Below are 21,124 nucleotides of genomic sequence, written 5' to 3'. Positions count from 1 at the left end.
GGCGTAGTACTACTAGTAGATATGCAAATGCCGACTACCATATAGTAGTATATTGATTACCTTGGAGTGCTTGAGCCGTACTATCCGAACACTTAGAAGAGGACCTTGAAAAAAAGGGATGACCCCGGATTATGCCGTCTTACAGCATAGAAAAAGGAAATAAAGAGACATAATGCATGCTACCCCATTAGAATGCCTCTGTATCGCTTGTTGCTGCTGCATTGCAGCATTTGTTTTGACTAGTTCGTGCAACCTCACTTGCCTAATTTAGATGTGATGTAATGTGCATGACTCAGCATATTGGGCATGTGATGACTGTCTCAGCTTTCCCCAAATCCCTGTGCGGAGTCGTCTCTCTGCTTGTCCAACACAGCCGAGAAGCTCAAGACATTATCATTTATACACTCATACTGGGTTGTTACCAGTGATTCTCAACATGGCGCAGCCACTTGGCAGGTTAGTCAAGTCAATACCGCCGGATCAAGGGTAGTGCTGATAGCTCTCCAGCAAGACCGAGCAACCGGGGAGGATCTACCAGGAAGAGATCGAGTTGGAGGAGAAGCAAGGATTTCTCAATGATGAAGAACGAGCTGCAAATTTCAATGATGCTTCCGTTTCAAGCAGTCGTCGTGACAGTCCTAGAGCCCACCCCTTGCGAGACCTGTTGAAGAGTGCGGTGACAATTTGCTGGGTTGCCCTTTTGATCTATATGGTAGTTGGCTTTTTCCACGGTACGTCCCATGGTATATTTCGTGATTGATCGGAGTAAAGTGAAATGACTCTGATTGCGGTTCCAACTACCAGGAAATACATCGGAGTCTGTCGAGGACCCCACCCCACGTCCACAATCCCCACCAGCCGTCTGCCAAACCCCGGAATGTATCCACGCGGCATCAGAGATCCTATATAACCTCGACCCTAAATACAATGAGATCGACCCCTGCACTGATTTCGACCAATATGTTTGCGGTGGATGGAGAGAGCGTCATGACATGCGTGCCGACCAGGGTTCCATTTTCGCTGGGACAATCATGGAAGAAAATGCCGAAACTACCCTTCGACATATATTGGAGCAGCCCAAGGCTCCCGATTCGGCTGATGTCAACAACTTCGAGAAGATAAAAGCCGCCTACGATGCTTGCCTGGACGAGTCTGTAATCAAACAGCGCGGCAGCAAGCCACTGGACGACCTGCTCGCCGGACTGCAGAATATCTATCCCTCTAAGAGTGGACTAATCGCCGGAACTCAAGATCATCTTACCAGTGCCCTCTTATTCCTGATGAAATCCGGAGTTGAGGCTCTTGTCTCACCCGGCGTTTCTGTAAGTCTCACCAAAAGTCTCTCGTGCGAAAAGCTGCAATCTAATACGAAGAGCCACAGGCTGATGATCGGGACCCTGACAATGTCATTATTCTTGTGACACCACCGCGTGAGATTGGGCTTCCTGCACTCGAATATTACAACAATACAGAGGTTGTGAGAAAGTATACCGAAGTTCTAAAGCAGGTGCTCCAAGGGTTTGGAGGCAACGACAAAATCGCCGAGAACATTGTTACTTTTGAAAAAAAGATTGCCAATGTGACGCCTGATACCCAGACACAGGAGGATGTCACCAAATATTACAATCCGCGAACCATCAAGGAGACTGAATTGCTGCTTCCCGAGGTCTCCTTCGCCGACATAATTACAGAGTTGGCCCCTCATGAATATAATGGAGACCGCTTGATTATTGGCTCACCGACATATATGAAAGCCTTGTCTGACATTTTGAATGATGCATCGCGAGAGACTGTTTCGTTCTTCCTGCAATGGAAGCTTATCCAGCGATATGCTAGCTATATCGAAGATGACAAAGTCAGCTCGATACATCATTTTGAGAATGAGTTGGCCGGTAAAGACCCGCAGGCGACCGAGGAGCGCTGGCGTAAGTGCATCAATCATCTCGACGAAAGTCTCGGCTGGAGCCTTAGCCGATTCTACGTCCTGAGCTCATTCTCCGAGGAGTCCAAGAAGCTCGGCGACCAGATTGTTTCCGATATTAAGGAGCGATTTGTTTTTACACTGGACCAGACTTCTTGGATGTCTTCGGAGGTCCGCAAGCTCGGTATCAAGAAAGTAGAGAACATTGTCCAGAAGATCGGGTTTCCCACCAAGAGTCCTAATGTTCTGAATGCACAAGATGTTGAGAAATACTACCGTGACCTAAAGGTGGCCAATTCTACTTACTTTGAGAATGCACTGGCCACTTCCAAATTCGATCTTCACGGTGAATGGTCAAAGCTGGGAAAGCCAACAAACCGCGATGAATGGGATATGACTGCCTCGACGGTCAATGCCTACTACAACCCACCTGGAAATGAGATTGTCTTCCCTGCTGGTATCATGCAGCCACCGGCGTTCTACGGACCGAATGCCCCGTTGTATCTGGCCTATGGTGCATTTGGCTCTGTCAGCGGCCATGAGCTTTCGCACGGTATGTATCACTGTTTTAACATGTCAAAATTTTCTAATAGTTTGTAGCATTTGACTCGACCGGTCGCCATTACGACGAGATCGGAAATTATACGGACTGGTGGGATGACAAGACCGTCGAAGAATTTGAGAAGCGAGCCCAGTGTTTTGTTGACCAGTATTCCGATTATACCGTGGAGGGCCCAGGGAATAAGATTCTCCATGTCAATGGACGCTTGACCCTAGGTGAGAACATTGCTGACGCTGGTGGACTCACTGCATCATTCCACGCCTGGAAGAAACACGACGATGCCAAGCCTGATCTTCACCTCCCCGGCCTATCGAATTTCAGCAAGGAACAACTATTCTTCGTTTCTTATGCCAACTGGTGGTGCGGCAAGAACACCAAAGAGGCCGCGGAGCAGGCCATCTATAATGATCCACATGCGCCCAAGTCGGCACGGGTCATCCTGAGCATGGCCAACTCCCGGGAGTTCAAAGATGCATTCCAATGCCCCGAGAAGAAACCGGCTTGTAAGCTTTGGTAGTTAATTTTTGGTGACACCATACATGGTTTAGATTGATCATTCTTTAATTTGGCCTTTGTTTGGCTGTTTCGGGAATTTTTTTAGTTTGCCGCCTTGTGCGATTTTACGATTAGCATCAATCAACAGCGATCCCTTCGCAGAGGTATTGGATTGGGATTTCTTGGTTCCCGAAGTCATTGCCCTCAGACATTAAATCTGATTTTGCCTGCAGGTGGTACTGCCCTCCGAGGTATCATCTGCAGAGTCGTAATGGAGAGTTGAGAGCCGAGTTTCTTCCACATCAGGCCAGTCAGATCTGGTGCTGCATTGAGTTGAAGCTCAAGTCAAGAAAGGCGATCCCGCGTCGAAAGCGAACCTCCGTTGCAGATCATGGAGGGGCTCAGGGGTCTGAGAGTCGATGGGGTCGATGGGATCGACTTGAGATGGGATCGCTGGGAATTGTGAAAAAAGGGAGATCCCGGTGGATCATGTGAAAGGCGCAAAATGGCGAATTGCAGCGCCAACCAAAATTAATTAGTTGATTTTAAAAAAAAGAGAGCACACGGACTAGGCCCGGTCGTGGAACGGGGAGGTTAAATGAAGCGAGCAAGGGCTTCTTCAGTTGAATGATCTGAACTCCGAAATCTGAAATGCGAAGGAGTGACACAGATGAGGACAGGTGGAACCATCTCCCCTCCCCTTCCATCGCCCCGGGTCCGCATGAGACAAGCGCACCGGAAATCAGGATCAAAGTGACAGGGCGAGCTGAGAGCTCCATTCATCAGCTCATCAGCTCGCGGGTTCCGGCGTCGCGGAGTGGAGACGGGATAACGGCGGCAACACTATCGACCAACCAAGACCGGAGGAGGTCCGCTTCACCGGGGCGAATGTTCGAGGGACTAGTGGGGGCAATGACCTATCACCTGGAATCATGTCACTGGAGATCTTCAGCTGATGGGATGGGGGGAGAGGGAGGGGGGGAGGGAAGGTGAAAAGGATGAAGTTATTCAGGTAGTAAAACTGGTAGATGTAAGTAGAAGTATGGAGTATACTTGTATACTCCGGATACTCCAGTGGAGGAAGGCACGACCATGGACATGGACCATGGACCATGGAAAGAGGAAAGAACGGTTACCCAGCGTTCGCCTGCACCTGACTGGTTCCGCCGCGTCGGGACCGTTCCCCAACTCCACTTTGGCAAAAACAGAGCTGTCGCCCTCCCTTTCACTTTCCTGCGTCATGTCCATATCGCCCTATTCTAATCTTCGTCTTCGTCTTCGTCTTCATCTTCATTCTCATCCTCATCCCCACACCCTCCATGCCGTGATTCGGGCTCTGCTCCTAGGCTGCTGATGCATTCGTGTTTCTTGAAGCCTGGAACTTCTCTTCGTTTCGCGACGGGGCTTGAACGGTTCGCTGCAGAGCTGTTACCCAGGCCTCTCGCGTCCGCCCGCAATGGAACCGATGGAACCGTTCCTGCGAGCATCGACCCGCCGCTGCATTCCAAAAGCAAGGTCGGCGAGCCTCGAGTCCATGTTGATGAACTACCCGCCTTGTATCGAACGCGCAGCGGAGGGACCCCCCAAGACGATATCAACCTTACGACGTGCCAATACCGTCGCACAAAGTGGCAATACAATTAAAAGGAATTTAGAACTGAAGGCTTCCCGAGATCGGACAGCTACGACAGGCCTGCGAGCCAAGGATAGTCATGAATTGTTACGAAAGACCCCATTGCAACGATCCCAGACACACCGGGGCCCGCTGGAGGCGCGTCCTGCCCCGAGGAAAGCAGGTCATTTTACGGTTGGCAGTGTCGGCCAGAATGGGAAGATCTTTCTCAGGTACGATCGATCGATAATCTCAGTGACATGGTCTCGTGTCACATTTGCTGCAGTAAGCTAACGATGTTTCCCCCGTAATTAGGCCGATTGTAAACCCCCAACAGAAACCCTCCCAGACAGTTCCATTCGCCCCGATCGATACAGTGACGAATGATCGTCTCAAACCACCCCATCACGCGCATGTTCGAGACGATCCATCGCGATGGTCCAGTTCGCAGCTCTCCGAACTACGTCCGCGTGGGGGTGTACACGAGGACAATAAGTCGGCCGTTACTGAATACACCAATCCCGAGGCAACTGGCCGCATCCTCCAGAAATCCACCTCTTTCTCGACATTACCAGAGCAGCAATCTGTGGCAGGAGCGGGGAAACGTGGGGAGCTGCGCATTGTCATTGATAGATCTGATGACCGGCCCAAATCTGCAGATGAGAAGACCCCCAACACTGCTTTGGGGGTTCCTTTGACCCATTACCGACTGGGATCGCCACGGTTTAACAGAGAGGGCAGTGCGGCCCTGCATAGTTCCGTCTATACGCGGACTTCAATGTCCGATAATTTTCGGAATTCAACCTGGTTGGGTAGCATGGCGGACCCGCTGCCGACTCATCTGTCCAGTGCATATGGCAGGGAATCATTTTCACGCTATCGGCCATCCTTCGCGGTCTCTATGTTCTCGGGGCCTGCAGCCATTGATCTTAGCCGGGCTTCTCCAGCGCCAAGGAACTCGATGGTTTATGAATTGAAAGGACCAGTAAAGCCCTCAATTTACGAAACCTTGGTGTCGGATATGGATGGCGAAACCGTTGTACGATATATTTCCGGTACCAAGGATATATGTGCTGCTACGCCTGCTCGTATTGTTGCCCAGATTTCTTCAGAATCATTCATGGACTATGAGCTGGTTTCTGACTTTTTTCTGACATTCCGCTCTTATCTCTCTCCTAACCATCTTCTTGCCTTGCTTCTTGCACGCTTGGAATGGGCTATCAATCGACCGCAGGAGGATGGAAGGATTATTCGTATCCGTACCTTTGCCGCTCTCCGCCACTGGATCTTGAACTATTTCATCGATGACTTCGTCACGAACTACGATCTCCGGACTCATTTTTGCGAAGCGATCAACAATTTGTACCAAAATGTCAAGTCTCGAGAAAATGGTGGTATGAGCGACTTGAAAATCCTTCTCGACTTGAAAAGATGTTGGAATGGCAAGTGTTCAGTCTACTGGACCGCCGCCGACTATTCCCGTACCTACAATGACCCGGATAGTCACATCTTGCCGGGAAGCACTCATGTCGACATGCCCAGTGGTGATGCACTTCCACAGCAAGATGCTTCCCCCCCCCAGGAATGGCCTCTCAACCAGAACCAAGTTTTCTAGACAACACTACCGTTTATGTCCAGCATGATCGAAATCATTCTGCTGCCACTGCTCACAGTATACCCCTCTCCACTACAAGTGAACAAAGCATGGTGGCACTATCTTGTTCACTACCTCCCAAATCTCCGAAACGCTTTTCCTTTTCCCACTCAAAGGGGAAAGGGCCACGTCCCGTTCAATTAGGTCTTGCAAAAACAACATCTCCTCATGATCAACCACCATCATCGCCCATGATATCGCGCCATCCGTTCCAAGTACATGGTCACAAGAGAAGTGCAAGCTTCTCGGATTCAGTCCGATATGACCGGGTCCTCATGGTCGGTATGGACGCAGGATCAACAGGAACAGGGCCCAAAGAAATTCTAGATCCTGTCAGCTTCATTAGAGGGGCGCTTTACCCACCCGTGGAATCTTACATGACTATGATGGCACCGGAATCACCTCCATTGGCTCCTCCATTATCGAATGCCAATCCAGACCGGAGAAGCACACCAGACGGAGGACCCAAAACAGGAGCCTCAAACTCGGGGATGAGAACCATCATTGGTTCAATCAAACGTGCCCTCCACACAAGGAACGGCGGGCAAAGTGTTTCCGCACGAATGACAAATGCTTCGGAGACTATTTCGTTGCCTAGCCGAGGGAAAACATCTGCGATGCCGAATAACATTTCTCTGGGGTCTGAGTTTTACCGTGAGAGAAAAATGGCTGCGGCCCCCAGGCAACCGGCACGGCTTGATGTGCTCTGTGAGGAGTCTCTCAAACAGTATCGCTTGCTTATGGACGCGAATAATGTTCCGAAAGACCACCAATCCCCTGGTGGTGCTCCTGGACCTCGAATTACGTTCCAGCAATCCTCTCCAGACTTGGGTGAATCTTCTACTCTTCACATACCTAGAGCTGGGGAATCGAAGATACAAAGCGGAATTACTACTGGAAGTGGGTCGATTGTCATCGTCGATGACACTGGATTCGAATTCCCTACGATGTCTGGGGCCGTGCAGGAACAGGATGTTACCAGTAATACGAACCAGAAGGCTCATTCAACTGCCAACGGGAGAGTTAATTCAGATTCAGAGTCGATTGCGAAGGAAGGAGAGTATCTCCTTCCGATAGTCTATAACGGCGAAAGTCCCCCGTCTACAGTTGAGGATACCCCCGTCCGCCACCCCTCTGTCATTTCAGCTCAACGAAGATCCTACACGGAACATCCAACACCGCCTACAAAAAGAGTATCACTTTCTCTTCGTCTTAGGAAGTATGCATCCTTCCATAGTGGGATTTCTAAGCATCGCCAGTCAATGGGCAGCGACGCAGGCAGATCTATTGAAAGCTCCAGCATTGTACAAGAATCATCAGATAAACAGTTTGGCCCATCACTCCGCAGAAGACCCGGCGGAAACTTGCGACAGATGCAGTTTGTGGACGATCTTGATCCAATTTCGGGACGTGGATCATTTATGTCTAGCCATTCATATGACAACTCTCTGGCAGAAACAACCACTACCACCACAGATGACATCGTGTCAAGACCACCAACTGCTCTTGTTCCGCCAAATCCCCGTTATTCTTTGGTTCATGGTAAACCCAATCGCAATGTCCGGCGTTCGTTTGAGGCGGCCATTGCCCGCTTTGCGGAAATCCCTGACGATGACGATGGAGGAATTGAATCAACTTTACTCAAGCTCGAGGGTAAATGGAGCCCCCCCGGCAACAAATGAAGACCCCGACCTCACCGACGGACATAATGATGGACATCAGTTGCCCATGGCGAGGGACGGATTTGGATGGGACACCGTTTCTCGAAGACGACAGACCGACAAATCGGCATATTCTACCACCAGAGGTCGATTAGCACCACCACCACGGCCCTACTCGGACTCGGTAGCGGAGTCCGAAGAATCATATAATTCGATTCCTCTTTTGGAAAGAGGGTTGTCCGACGAGTCAATGAAGCGGCCTCCTACAATCAGGACCGCTGAACGCGATGCCCACGGCGCTCCTTTGAGTCTCATATCGAGCAGAGATACCTCCGAACTTGCGTCTTCACACCCCTCGATTCAGATTATTCAGAAGACAGAAAGTCTGCGGCGGATTCCTCGCGGCTCGACAAACCCCGAATCGGCTTATCTCAGTGCCGGACAGGTGACACCGAGGCGCCTTTCGGCCCTGTCCTCTGAGCTATCTGTCGAAATGATTGATCCGCGTGAAGCCATGCAGGGTCGTACCTCAATCGATACTCGTAGCCTCACAGCGTCAACTTTCGATATTCCGCCTCATCCTTTGGCGCACCCACCCTCGCCTCCGATGACCATCCAACACCCTGGCTCCTTCGGCTCCTGTACCTCGCCGATGGACAAGGTACTTTTCCAGGCTCAACCTCTCACACCGGACACCTCCCCTCGACGCCGGGAAGGTGATACACCTACCCAGATATCCAGACACGTACCTCAATTTTCGAGTGATGTCCTCTCGAATTCCGAGAAGAACCGTCCTGCTCTCAACCCGCTCAACTCTGGCCCTAGCCATGTCCCCTTTGTGCTTGCCTGCGAGTCCCAAGTCTTGGCCCAGCAACTCACTCTAGTCGAGATGGCGGCCCTAAGCGAGGTTGATTGGCGTGATTTGGTCGATATGAGATGGGGCAGTGGCTCGCCCTGCATCCTCGGCTGGGTACAGTTCCTCGCCGCAGAAGAACGCAAGGGCATTGATCTAGTTGTCGGTCGCTTTAATCTTATGGTGAAATGGGTTGTATCTGAAATCATTCTGACCGTTGATATCCATGAGCGGGCACGAACGATCATCAAGTATATTCACACCGCCGCTCATGCCCGCCGCATCTGCAACTATGCCACTATGCTTCAGATCGCCATCGCTTTGGCTTCATCCGACTGTTCTCGGCTATCAAAGACCTGGGAACTGGTTCCCCAGGAAGACAAACGTCTGTTCAAGGATATGGAGTGTCTGATTCAGCCTGTTCGCAATTTCCACGATCTTCGGGTCGAGATGGAGACAGCCAATCTCCAGGAAGGCTGCATTCCATTTATCGGTAAGGCTACTGTTTCAATCCTATCCCCTTTAACAGATCTTTTGCTAATCCATTGGCTATAGGCTTGTATGTACATGACCTTACCTATAATGCGCAAAAGCCTGCTCAAGTCAACAGCAGTTCGGGTGGCTTGTTGGTTAACTTTGAACGTTACCGCACTGCTGCCCGTATCGTCAAGAGCTTGCTTCGCTTGATCGATGCCAGCACCAAGTACCGCTTTGAGCCCGTGCAAGGCATCATTGAGCGGTGCTTATGGATCGCGTCCTTGTCCGAAGATGACGTTCAAGCCCGCAGCAAGCGCCTTGAGTGATCTCGCATCACATGTTCTCTAATATTTTTTTCCATTTTTCCATTTTTTTTTTCTATGATTGGATATTTCATACCCCCCCTTCGCTACGAAATTTTAAACCCCGTCCTGCCATATATCCTGTATCTATACTTGCATTGTTTTTGGATGTCTTTTTTTTTCTTTTTCTTTTTTGGATTGACCCATTACGCGTTTAAAGCGATCATTTGCATACAAGCTGGTCACCTGGAAATATCATGGCCGGAGGAAAGTCTATACAATTGCTTTACTCTTTCTATGTATGTATGCTCAGGTACAGCTAGCTGGTGCCTGAATACGTTTCAATGTAGCAATCCCTCACCCACGAAGCGAAAATTCTTTGTTTATTAAATCCGACAGCTCGATGAATGAAGATCTTCCCGAATATTACTAGCATTCTTTTCCGGGAGACCGTATAATCACCGGGTAGTTCAGTTTCATCTAAAGTATGGACAGTTGAAGTGCGTCATCAAGCTGGCTTTATTGGCGGTGGTTGATCTACGGGCCGGACCACCATTTTCACTTCCGACCCATCTCACTCCCGACAACACCAACTTCGACCGCGGAGGTCCCTCCATTTTCGCGCCGCTTCCCTCAGGGATCATCATAGACATCTTTTACCCTTTGGATGTCCACCTTCCAACACCCTCGATTGTAGGCCCGCCACGATGGACACGGCCGAGTCACCGCGCGGGGCTTCAGAGGAGGTCGACCCCAGTCACAACCATAGCCCCGCGTCTCCAGGAAGCCCGAAGGAACTCCCCGAGGACCTACCCAAGTCGCTGGACGACCGCCGGTCGGTACCTGTCTTTCAACAGGAGACAGAGATGTACGATGCGTGGCAAGGTGAGATCTTCCCCTCTCCCTTGTCCTTTCGGCCATCCCAGCATGTGCCCAAAGGACTTCCATCCCGTTCAGCCCTTTTTCACTTTAAATTTACTTAAACTCGTTGCCTGGCAGGACAATCGCAATTCCTCACCACCCCCGTTGCCGCGAAACCCTTGAGCTTTAGCCTCGCCCTCGATGATCACACACACGACTCGGAGCATGAGCTGCGGAACCGCGACATTGAAGATAGCGATGCCCGATTGATGGAGATGCTAGCTGCACAGGCCGCCCACCGAGAAGTCGACTCCCTTGGAGCTGATGAAGAGACCATCGCAGCCGACGAGAAATTCACCGTCGTGGAGAAGCGGGACATTCTGCAGAAGAGTCTGAATATGGCTGCGAGTAACGGCGACGTGGAGCGCGTGCGAAAGCTCGTCCAGGGATCCGCTAAGACATATATCGATGTAAATATGCCAGACGAAGAAGGAACAGTGCCCTTGATCTACGCCAGCTGCTTTGTAAGTAGCCTTTGCCGCTTTATCTGGGGTGGACACGACCCTGGGGCAGGGATAGCCTCTAGCCTCTACTCCAAGTGAAGGGGATACTCTGCCTAACAAGGACAGGACTGACGTGTCATTCTAGGGACATCAAGATGTCGTTGGAGCACTTCTCGATGCGGGTGCTTTTGTCGACCAGCAGGATCGGAATCAGTGGAGTGCGTTGATGTGGGCCATGACCAATCGACACAAGACGATCGCGAAAATCCTCCTCGATCATGGAGCTTCGCCGGACATGAAATCTTCTTCGGGAGGTACGGCTTTCGACTTTGCGCAACCGGGCAGCGAGATCTCCGAGTATCTCCATGAAAATGGCTATAGCCTCGGATCTGGTGCCATTGAAGATGACTTTTATGACGCCGGATTAGCACATGGCAGATTCGAGGAGGAAATCGCGGAAAATGAGATGAAGCGCCGCATGATGATGGAAGAGAGTGCTATCAATCTTGAGGTAGACCTGTCTAGCCTCGGGTTGGATGAGAAATTCGAAGTGAGTATGTCATATCTAAATTGCGAGTAATACTAACTTTTGAAAAGCCTGATGATGAGGAGTATATTGAAGAAGAGCAGCAAGAATTCGTGTGGGATCGATGTTTAAATGATCAGATGTTTGTGTTCCAAGACCACGAGCTGGAGCGTATCTTGGACATTATCATTACCAATATGGCACCACAGCGATCGCCTTCTCAAAAGCCAGTACCAGCAAATCTCCTCTTTCTGAGTGCGCGTTATGCGCATTACCATGCCAGTCCTGAGCTTTTAGCGACACTGCTCACGTCGGCCACAGAAAAGATCAATGACGTTGTCGAGCGATACCAGTGGGATATGACGATGCAGGCATTTTGGCTGTCCAATGCAACTCTTCTTCTCCACTATCTCAAAAAAGACGGCGAGCTGCAAGAAGCAACAGTACAGTTCCAGCTTCATTTGGCGGAACTGATCAACGAAATCTTCGTTCTCATCATTCGTGACGCAGAGCGACGTATGAACAAAGTCCTTGATGCGGCAATGCTGGACCATGAAACCATCCCTGGACTAGAGGATATCGCTTTCCAGAATGAATGGAAGCTCTTCCGGAAGAAGAAGTCTGAGGTCCCGGAGCCCGCAGAAAAACGATTTCGTCCGCCATCACCACGGCGCCGAGCGCAGATCTCTCCGCGCAATATTACCTCGTTGCTATCATCGACACTGTTCGTGCTCGACCTCTATGATGTCCACTCCGTTATCACTACGCAAATTCTTTCTCAACTCCTCTACTGGCTCAGTGCAGAGATCTTCAACAGGATCATGAGTACAAGACGGTACCTAGCGCGGACAAAGGCCATGCAAATCCGCATGAATGTCTCAGCTTTGGAAGATTGGGCTCGGAACAACAATCGCCAACCAGAGCATTACGATAACGGGTCTATGTCAGCCACGGGAGAAAATACGGTGGATGCTGCACGTCAACATCTGGCTCCGGTCATCCAATTACTTCAATGGCTGCAGTGCTTTTCCTCACTAGGCGAGGACCACGAATCCCTAGTGACAACTCTTCTTCAACTACAACAGCTTATACCACTTCAGCTTATCCACGCTGTAAAATCATACAGAGCGGAAGTGGGCGAGAAAGGCTTAACAAAACAGGCCATGAAATTTCTGCTAGATATGCAACGTGATCCTGAGATCCTATTCCGTGAACAACATCGCATTCAAGCGGTGAAAGAGGCGGCAGCAGCTGCGCCTACATCAGATGCACCCCAAGATCGACCGCAGACACCTTCTAGGGATGAAACCCAACAATCAACCCCGGCCACGCCCGATCCTAACCTCGCATCACCTGGATCTGTCGGCACATCTTCTCGGCCAGCCAGCATGGCCCTGCCATATAGGGAGGACCGTCCAGGCAGGGAGAGTGTTTTCCTCGACCCAACTCTCTTCCTCCCCTTCTCTCTACCAACCAGCACGGACATGCTTATTTCTTACGGAGCTGGTCTTGGCGGCACCAACCGCGAGCGAGCACGCAAGTACATTCCCACTGTTCCACCGGAGGTCCTCAGTCGTTTCGATCGCGGGAATGAGGCATAAAAACACCGACTTGAAAGGTGTTTGTTCTCTCTGTTTGGTTTCCAGTGGTGGCCCTCATACATCCTTCTGTTTTATATGCTCAGTTCCTGGCTGCGACGTCGATATTTCAGTTTGCCAAGGACGCATGCGATTTCGGAAGATCATCGGAAGAATTACGGGCAATGTTATACCCTTCTCGCTCCTGGCTTTTTCTTAGCTTAATGCTAGACAGAGAGTTCGGATAGGAACATCTCAGTATATATACATTTTCTAAATGAAAAACAATTCTCAGAATAGTATGATGTTGAGGTGCCAGACGAAGGTGGGGAGCCCTGGAGTACTCGGTGCAGGTATAGTTAGTAGTAGTAAACCGTGCTTTATTTAAATATGGTTCAATTTGCAGACCGATTAATCCAACATCCTTGGTGGGTCTTAAAGTACTGACTATACTAGTACTATTTCGTGTGCTCGTACAAAGAGGTGGTTGAGCGTCACCGCCTAAAGGACTCAGTGCCCCCCCCCCCCCGCCTTAGCCTGGGATTACGGCTTGAATCTTTTCTCTACCAACCTTGGAGCCTCCCTAGCTATTACAAACCTCGCTTCATGTCGACATGGGCTCTAAGACACCTGATCAAGAGAGACAGTCGAACGGCAGTAAGTATCGATTACACAAACCCGCACGGGCGGTGTTAACTTTCACCAGATGAGTCGTCCGGCTCAAGCAAAGCCACTTCAGCTGGCGGAGAACCACTCGGCGCCCATCTTTCCCGAGATGGAGATGGCAGCCTGGGAGATGGAGGCGATGGCGGGGATGATGAGGATGGCGATGCCACCCTAAGCGGGCCGGATGGCGCTGTTGACCCCGAGGCAACAGCACAGCCAGCATCAGCCAATGCCTCCCAAAAGAAGAAACGAAAGAAGTCGAAAAAGAAGAAGACTTCTGGACCGAAACAGTCGTCTCCACCCCGGATTCCTCTGACCAAGCTCTTTCCCACTGGCAAATACCCAGTGGGCGAAATTCAAAGCTACGTTCAAGTTGATAACACGGCTCGGACTACTGCTGAGGAAACTCGCCTCAAGTTTCGTACTCAGCTCGAAGACCCAGACTTCCTTGAGCCCTACCGCAAAGCAGCTGAGATTCATCGTCAGGTCAGACGTCACACACAGGAGTCTGTTCGGCCCGGTCAGACCCTCACTGAGATTGCCTTGGGTATCGAGGATGGCGTGCGAGCGCTCCTGGATAATCCTGGCCTCGAACAGGGCAGCTGTTTGATATCTGGAATGGGATTTCCGACAGGACTCGCGCTCAATAATTGTGTTGCACATTACACCCCTAATCCCGGTCAAAAGGAGATTGCTTTGAAATCGAGCGATGTGATGAAAGTTGACTTCGGCGTCCATATCAATGGATGGATTGTCGATAGTGCTTTCACAATGTCGTTTGACCCCACCTATGACAATCTTCTGACCGCGGTGAAGGAGTCGACCAACACCGGTATCAAGGTACGAAATAACCCCAGCTCTCCAAACTTGCTCTCGATGAAGCACATCTGACGAAGAATAGGCTTCTGGGATCGATGTTCGCATTAGCGATATCAGTGCCGCTATCCAGGAAGTGATGGAAAGCTATGAGGTCGAGATCAACGGTAAAACGTTCCCTGTGAAGCCAGTGAGAAGTATCTCTGGACACAACATCAAACGCTGGGAAATCCACGGTGGAAAATCGATTCCGTTTGTCAAGAACAATGACCAGACCAAAATGGAGGAGGGAGAAATCTTTGCTCTTGAAACCTTTGGATCAACGGGCCGCGGCCGTACAGTGGAAGGCGTAAGTCACTCGCCCATTTGTCCACTTTTAACAAAAGCTGAACCTTGCTAGTCCGGAGTCTATGGATATGGAAAGGATCCTTCTGCGCCAAGCAGAATCTCGGCCCCTCTCACCAGCGCCCGGACGCTTTACAAGACAATCAATGATAATTTCAATTCGATTGTCTTTGCCCGCCGCTACCTGGAGCGCTTGGGTGTTGAGCGGTACTTGGCCGGTGTAAGTGCCCTCGTCCCTGTTAGTCACTGGTGGTTGAGAAACTTACGTGAGTAGATGAATTATCTTGTGTCCCAGGGAGTGGTGGAATCTTACCCTCCTCTCATGGATATCGAGGGGTCATACTCGGCCCAATTCGAGCATGTAAGTCATTTGCCCTCTTAGAAATATTCATCTCAGCTCTAACATCGAAATTTAAAGACATTCTTGTTGCGAGAAAACGGCAAGGAGATCATCAGTCGCGGTGACGACTACTAACTCCTCCCGGGGCGAAGTGAGTGACTTATGCACTCGTCCACTCTTTTTTACCAGATATCGTTCTATTCTTTAGGACATCCAACATATCTTATGACATCGATTTCTGGATCGGCTCGACCATTCAACATGGTCTGTATTGAATATCAATTATATTTCGCCGACATATTGTTCAACTTGACCGAAGCCTTTGCGTCTTGGTTTATTGGGATATTCGTATCTATGTGGGCGGCTCACATTAAAGCCAGATACAGACAGAAATGCCATCTAAGTTTTTGTTCTTAAAGCATTGCTTTACTGTAGTCGCATTTCGTTCTCTGAAAAGTCAAAATCCGATCTCTTATTAGAAATTATTCTCAGGTATTTCCATAGCATTTAATGCTTGTTTATATAATTTTCGGAACAACCACCCAACACCGATAAGATAATAGTACTTGCTAGTAGCATCACCAAAGAGGGAACAAAGAAAGAAAAAAGGTGCTGCTCATCGAGCAGCGGACTAGCTCAGTAAACTGGTCTAGAATTCAATGATCTTGAAGGAACGTGTATTCTCTGGGGGCTGCGGAAAGCATCGTGCACGGTTCATGATTCTTTAGAGCCAGAAAGTCCTCCCCAATTAGGTATCCAGTTGTCTCACTTGAGCTCCGTTGTGTTCAATTGACTCTTCCTGTGTGGTGGTGATTCCTGGCTCACTTTGGATGCTTTGAGCGCTGCTTCCCTCCTTGTGGGCTTGCAAAGTGATTGCCTCTCCATTATAAGTGTCGGAAGTGTCATCAGAGTGCTGGTAGCTGGAGCTGATACGAACAAAGAGGATGCGAAGGGAGGGAATCGATGCGGCAAAGATTGTGCAGCCTGTTTCGGCAGAGGCCCAGATTGTAATAGTGGAGCAGAACCCTATGAATTCATCTTTTGTTAAATCGGTAGTATAACAAACAAATAGACGAGACTTACAGGTGAAATCCTGGACCTGAGAAACGTTGACAAGTTTTGAAGTCTTGACAAATGCGGTAACGGCCGCGCTGTGTGGCCATCAGAAACTGCTCTCTGTTTGCGGTCCTTTGGAAAACTTACAAAACTCCCATACTCATAGCAAGGGCAATACCGGCCTTCTCTCGCTTCTTCATTTCCAAGTTCCACAGAACCACCCATGGCAGGAGCGCAAGGATGAAATCCATGCATCCAGAGTAAGCTATAATATTCCACTGTTAGAGTCGTCCTTAGCGGATGGTGAGTGCCATCTTACCTCCAGCAACAAGAGCAATCGTTTCGAAGACATAACTTGGCCAGCACTTCGCAGTTGCCAGAAGACTGGCATCCCAAAGTGCTGCTGCTGGGCGGCACTGTGCCAGGTAGCAAATAGCGCAGAGCCACATGACAGCATTCATGGTGATGATAATAAACCAAAGCAAAGCTTTCATCCACGTCTTGGTCACGATTCGCATGAGCGTAAAGGCAAAAGAAGTCTTGCTGAACACGCAACTGATGATAATAATCACGTAGCTGATGTATACAAGTTTGAGTGCCGGTGGGATGAGTTCTGGGTCCTCGATGGCAAACACGTGCTTGCCGACTACTCCCATTTGCACGGCCTTCGTGTTGAGGGCTGTATAGACCAATTGCAGAGCCTGGTTCCAACCTATGTCAGCGAATCGGAGCGAGATAGCATATCTGAAGCGCCGAAACTTACCCATGCAAGACAGATGAGAAGGTCATCCCAACCAAAGCCTCTTCTGCTTAGCACAAGCTTACACCACAATCGCAGAGCAACAATAAGACCCGGAATGACCACCAGAATCCAGCATGCTGCCAGAATGGTTGGTCCCTGGGTCTGGGCGTCAATAGCAGCCGATTCCGTTGCCATGGTGCTTGAAGCAAACCCCTTGTCAGAGTACAAAGAATGAAAGAGAGATTAACAAAAGGCAATTGCCCGAGACGCAAATTTGGATGGTAGAACAAGGTTAATATAGTATATCAGAATTTTATAGCCCCTTAAAAACAAGACTCCCTCAAAACAAAACTGTGGAGTATAAACGTAGTAGCAAAGAGAAGCCACCGTCGATCATCCCAAGCAGGCGAGACCTCAAGTATGTGATCATCCAATCAGCAATGTATGAGCCGGCGCGGCAGGGATCCCTTCCGCTCCGGAGATGACAGATGTGTATGCGATGTTGGGGATTGACGATCAAAGCTCAGCGTCGGCCATTAAGAATTGTTGACCCAGTCCAGAACGGCGTACCCCGTAGTTGGGACTCGATCTATTGAAATCCCTCACTCTGCGTACTACTCAATTTGCCCAAAGTGTAGGCTTCAGCTTAACAATTGACCAACAGAAGCGCAGTACGAGGGCAATTTGACATATCGCGCGTGCATCTTGCAGGATGCAAGACAAGGCAATGGTGATCTGCAAAGCCGATCAAAATGACAGATCAGTAGACTAGTTCCCAGAACAAGCCGCCATGGTGGTCAGTAGCGGATAATTTAGACAAAGATCAGCCCTAAACCGGATTTCGGAGGTGATCGTTCATGCTTTTGGGTCCGAATGGAGTTGGCCATTAAGTCTGCTTCACGTATGGAGTAAAAGTTAGAAACTCTACAGGAGCGGACATCGTTTTTACAGACCTAGCGCTATGACTTTCGGGATCGAGTTAAGAATCCCCCGTCGCGGCAATCCTTGCATTTTCCGGCAAACCCGATGGGGCAAATTAAATATGCAAAAAATTTTCGTTGGCTTGGTTGATGTTTCCCATGCATGGCAAAGAACGTTGCGGCCCCTGCGCGGGAACGCCCAGCTCCACAATGATGGCTCAGTCTTGATAAATTCTACCCTGTACTCGGTACATTTACTCAACTCGAGTAGAGTGAATAGTTCAAGAGCTTTGATTTTAGAGGAAACGATTTTAAATCTATTACATATTGGCTCTCGGCCAGAGGGGTGTAACCGAACGGCCCCTCTAATAAAAGCCCGGCCACATGGATTCGCGGCCCGTTCTCACACTAGCCGTGTTAGTGCTTAGTTTGCTGTACTGTATTGTATCTTCAAGGTCAGAGGATTATTATTTTGCTTTTTTCAGATGTGTTTGCAAAAGTGTGTTTGATCAATGATATTTGCAATATTTCAGCTTGAAATTATGATAGATGACCACTAAAATACAAGTGGGGATAAGCTGTGAGTTCATGTAGCAAAGGGGTGTAACTACTAGTACACAGTACACAGGACGGATATGCACATGAGGTCCGTACATACATGGCTTCTCCACAAATGGCTGAACTGAAAGTCAGCCGGCTGCAGAAAATGTGATCTATCACGGTGACCGGACCCCGATGGTTCATGTGATAGGTACATTGTCCCGGACAAATATTCAGTGCGGATAGGCATTAGCCAATGGCCCAGTAAACCTGCAGAATATGATCTTACCGTTCTCCATGTCTGTAGTAAAATACGACAGACCTTGGAAATTGAAACCATTTGCCATCCATACAGGTTGCCTGGTGAGCTTCTAGGCCGTCTCACAATGGACCCATTGCGCAAAGGTGCATACCTAAAAGTATTATACTCCGTAGGCCCCCTCCTTATAACGGGCCCTTCTACAAAAGTACACAGATTCGATCGTACTCCATACTCGTAGACCCCCTCTTTCTTCTCAAATTGCCACTTTCTTGTCCGTGCGAATGGCCCCTATCGGCGTGCTTCTCTGATTCCCCTCCTTTGTGGGGCCCAGAGGAGCTCAAGCGAACTTTAGTGCTCAGATGGACTTATTTATGAAGTAAGAGGTGCCCGTCCCAGAGAAATCCAGCCTGCAGATATCATAAAATCTGTCAGAGTCGAACTTGCACAAGAAGCATGTTTTCTGCGGTCGATCTAGCAACGAATATAGCCCTCTCGGTGGCGATTCTCTTTGCCTCTCGCTTTCTCTGGAATTATGTCCGGTCTCCATTGAAGTCCTTTCCAGGCCCTCTTGCCACCAGCTGCACCAATATTTGGCGCTTTTGGGATGTGTTTCGTGGACGCTGTGATATAACACAACTCGCCTTGCACCGTAAATATGGCTCTGCTGTTCGAGTGGGACCGAATGTTCTCAGTCTTTCCGATCCGAAATTGATTGGCCTGGTTTATAACACCAGAAGCCCATGGATCAAGGTAAATTGACTCTCCTCCTTTCTTTGATCGAGACAGACAGTAAAATTTGTTGAATTATATCTCTAGAGTTCAATGTACAACGTCAATGATGTTGTCATCGGTGGTGTTCGCCTGAGCAACCTGTTCTCTTCTCGGGACGAGAAGTGGCACTCAACCTTCATTCGCCCTGTCAAAAATATGTACTCGATGAGTAGAGTTCAGGAGGTCGAGGGTACTATGGATGTTACTATCAAGTTGCTTTTTGACAAACTCCGTGCGAAGTTTGTTGGCACTGGCCAGACTTGTGAGATGTCGGATTGGATCAACTTCTGTGAGTATCTTTGCACAATTCCTTTACTAGCAGATCATGTCGACATGATACTTTTCTGGCTATCCCTTTTTCGCTTATGTCCTGTTTGATGGGTGGTTACGGTTTGCCTTTGGTTATTGTATATAGGCTAATAACTCGTACTAAAGTTGCCTGGGACACAATGAGCCAAGCCACCTTTTCTCAAGACCTTGGAATCCTTGAGGCTGGAAGTGACGACAAAGGCTTCCTAAGAAACTCCGACCGGACACTTGATTACTTCGCTTCTGTGAGTTCTCATGACGCAGAGCAAGGAGGTAACTTACTAATTTACACTAGATTTGCCAAATTCCTCTATTGGACTGGTTCCTCGATAAAAACCCCATCATGCGTATTGGTCCTCCAACCTTCGCTTGGGCTAATATTTTCAGCCTGGGGCAACTTCAAAAACGCTATCAGGAGGAAAAAAAGGACACCAAGCAGGACTACCTTGCTAAATTCCTCGAGATCAAAGAAAAGAACCCAGAATTGGTCGACGACAACGTCATTATCCTGTGGCTTTTGTCAAATGTCCTGGCGGGCAGTGACTCCACTGGTTATACCATGAGTGCGGCAATCTACTATATTCTGAAAAATCCCGAGGTTCATAAAAAACTCTGTGCTGAGCTCCGTGGTGCTAATTTATCCCTCCCGGCAAAATGGAAGGACATCCAAGGGCTTAAGTATCTTGAGGCAGTGATGCGTGAGTCTATGCGTGTACACCCTGGCGTTGGCCTGATACTCGAGCGTGTTGTTCCTAAGGGCGGATTGTCTCTCCCGGACGGGCGCTTTGTGCCAGAGGGAGTCGTCGTGGGAATGAATCCATGGGTGATCAACAAGAACGAAGCGGTCTTTGGTGCCAATCCTGATGATTTTATTCCGGAACGCTGGCTCCAAGCCTCCGGTGAATCCGCCGAGATATACCAGACACGCTTTTCTAAGATGAAAGGTACAGATATGACCTTTGGAGCTGGATCACGCGCTTGCCTAGGGCAATATTTGTCCCAACTTGAGAGTTACAAGCTCATTGCAACCTTGTTCAGCACTTTTGACGTGAGTGACACCTAATTTTAGGCCCTCAGATTGGGTTCTATGTGCATTTTGACTAATGTTCTCTGCAGGTGGAGCTCTCGAGTCCGGATCACGAAATGAAGATTATAAACTCTTGGTTTGTAAGAACTGAAAACTTGCCGGTCCGGCTGTCAGAGCGTAAGGATGGGGCCGTGTTTGTTTGAAGAGTTTAAGTTCGATCGATGTGGAGATGATGGATGGTATGGGTTATCTGTAAAAGCGGTATTGAATATAAGAATTCCAAGTTGCGCATAACAATGCTAGCAAGCCTAGTATGGATGTACGTA

General features: G+C 49.2%; 7 protein-coding genes across 7 annotated transcripts; 6 read left to right on the top strand and 1 right to left on the bottom strand.

The window, feature by feature from the left end:
* Window positions 1-436: 436 nt before the first annotated feature.
* N7481_004032 (M13 family metallopeptidase) lies at window positions 437-3,000 on the top strand (the record flags this gene model as incomplete). Its single annotated transcript, XM_057263251.1, has 5 exons — window positions 437-456; window positions 529-731; window positions 805-1,322; window positions 1,382-2,474; window positions 2,522-3,000. 5 exons carry the CDS (start codon window positions 437-439, stop codon window positions 2,998-3,000), a joined length of 2,313 nt encoding a protein of 770 aa, XP_057124912.1.
* Window positions 3,001-4,434: 1,434 nt separating this feature from the next.
* N7481_004031 (uncharacterized protein) lies at window positions 4,435-7,926 on the top strand (the record flags this gene model as incomplete). Its single annotated transcript, XM_057263250.1, has 3 exons — window positions 4,435-4,823; window positions 4,906-6,196; window positions 6,229-7,926. 3 exons carry the CDS (start codon window positions 4,435-4,437, stop codon window positions 7,924-7,926), a joined length of 3,378 nt encoding a protein of 1,125 aa, XP_057124911.1.
* A 46-nt stretch (window positions 7,927-7,972) lies between these two features.
* Window positions 7,973-9,561, top strand: N7481_004030 (RasGEF domain-containing protein; the record flags this gene model as incomplete). The annotated part of the gene is made up of 2 exons (XM_057263249.1): window positions 7,973-9,251; window positions 9,314-9,561. 2 exons carry the CDS (start codon window positions 7,973-7,975, stop codon window positions 9,559-9,561), a joined length of 1,527 nt encoding a protein of 508 aa, XP_057124910.1.
* Window positions 9,562-10,244: 683 nt separating this feature from the next.
* On the top strand, window positions 10,245-13,028 carry N7481_004029 (uncharacterized protein; the record flags this gene model as incomplete). Its single annotated transcript, XM_057263248.1, has 4 exons — window positions 10,245-10,422; window positions 10,537-10,922; window positions 11,047-11,451; window positions 11,499-13,028. The coding sequence occupies 4 exons, from the start codon at window positions 10,245-10,247 to the stop codon at window positions 13,026-13,028; spliced, it is 2,499 nt and encodes an 832-aa protein (XP_057124909.1).
* Window positions 13,029-13,618: 590 nt separating this feature from the next.
* On the top strand, window positions 13,619-15,306 carry N7481_004028 (uncharacterized protein; the record flags this gene model as incomplete). Its single annotated transcript, XM_057263247.1, has 6 exons — window positions 13,619-13,661; window positions 13,711-14,510; window positions 14,572-14,835; window positions 14,887-15,051; window positions 15,106-15,192; window positions 15,250-15,306. 6 exons carry the CDS (start codon window positions 13,619-13,621, stop codon window positions 15,304-15,306), a joined length of 1,416 nt encoding a protein of 471 aa, XP_057124908.1.
* Window positions 15,307-15,919: 613 nt separating this feature from the next.
* N7481_004027 (uncharacterized protein) lies at window positions 15,920-17,164 on the bottom strand (the record flags this gene model as incomplete). Its single annotated transcript, XM_057263246.1, has 5 exons — window positions 15,920-16,197; window positions 16,255-16,322; window positions 16,375-16,492; window positions 16,547-16,939; window positions 17,053-17,164. The coding sequence occupies 5 exons, from the start codon at window positions 17,162-17,164 to the stop codon at window positions 15,920-15,922; spliced, it is 969 nt and encodes a 322-aa protein (XP_057124907.1).
* Window positions 17,165-19,144: 1,980 nt separating this feature from the next.
* N7481_004026 (cytochrome P450) lies at window positions 19,145-21,001 on the top strand (the record flags this gene model as incomplete). The annotated part of the gene is made up of 5 exons (XM_057263245.1): window positions 19,145-19,441; window positions 19,508-19,751; window positions 19,898-20,016; window positions 20,067-20,819; window positions 20,888-21,001. 5 exons carry the CDS (start codon window positions 19,145-19,147, stop codon window positions 20,999-21,001), a joined length of 1,527 nt encoding a protein of 508 aa, XP_057124906.1.
* Window positions 21,002-21,124: the final 123 nt, after the last annotated feature.

This window comes from Penicillium waksmanii (assembly GCF_028829765.1).
Source record: "Penicillium waksmanii strain IBT 27052 chromosome Unknown utg000004l:1.0-5674109.0:1.0-5678898.0, whole genome shotgun sequence".
Lineage (NCBI taxonomy): Eukaryota > Fungi > Ascomycota > Eurotiomycetes > Eurotiales > Aspergillaceae > Penicillium > Penicillium waksmanii.
This window is presented reverse-complemented; position numbering and strand designations above follow the sequence as displayed.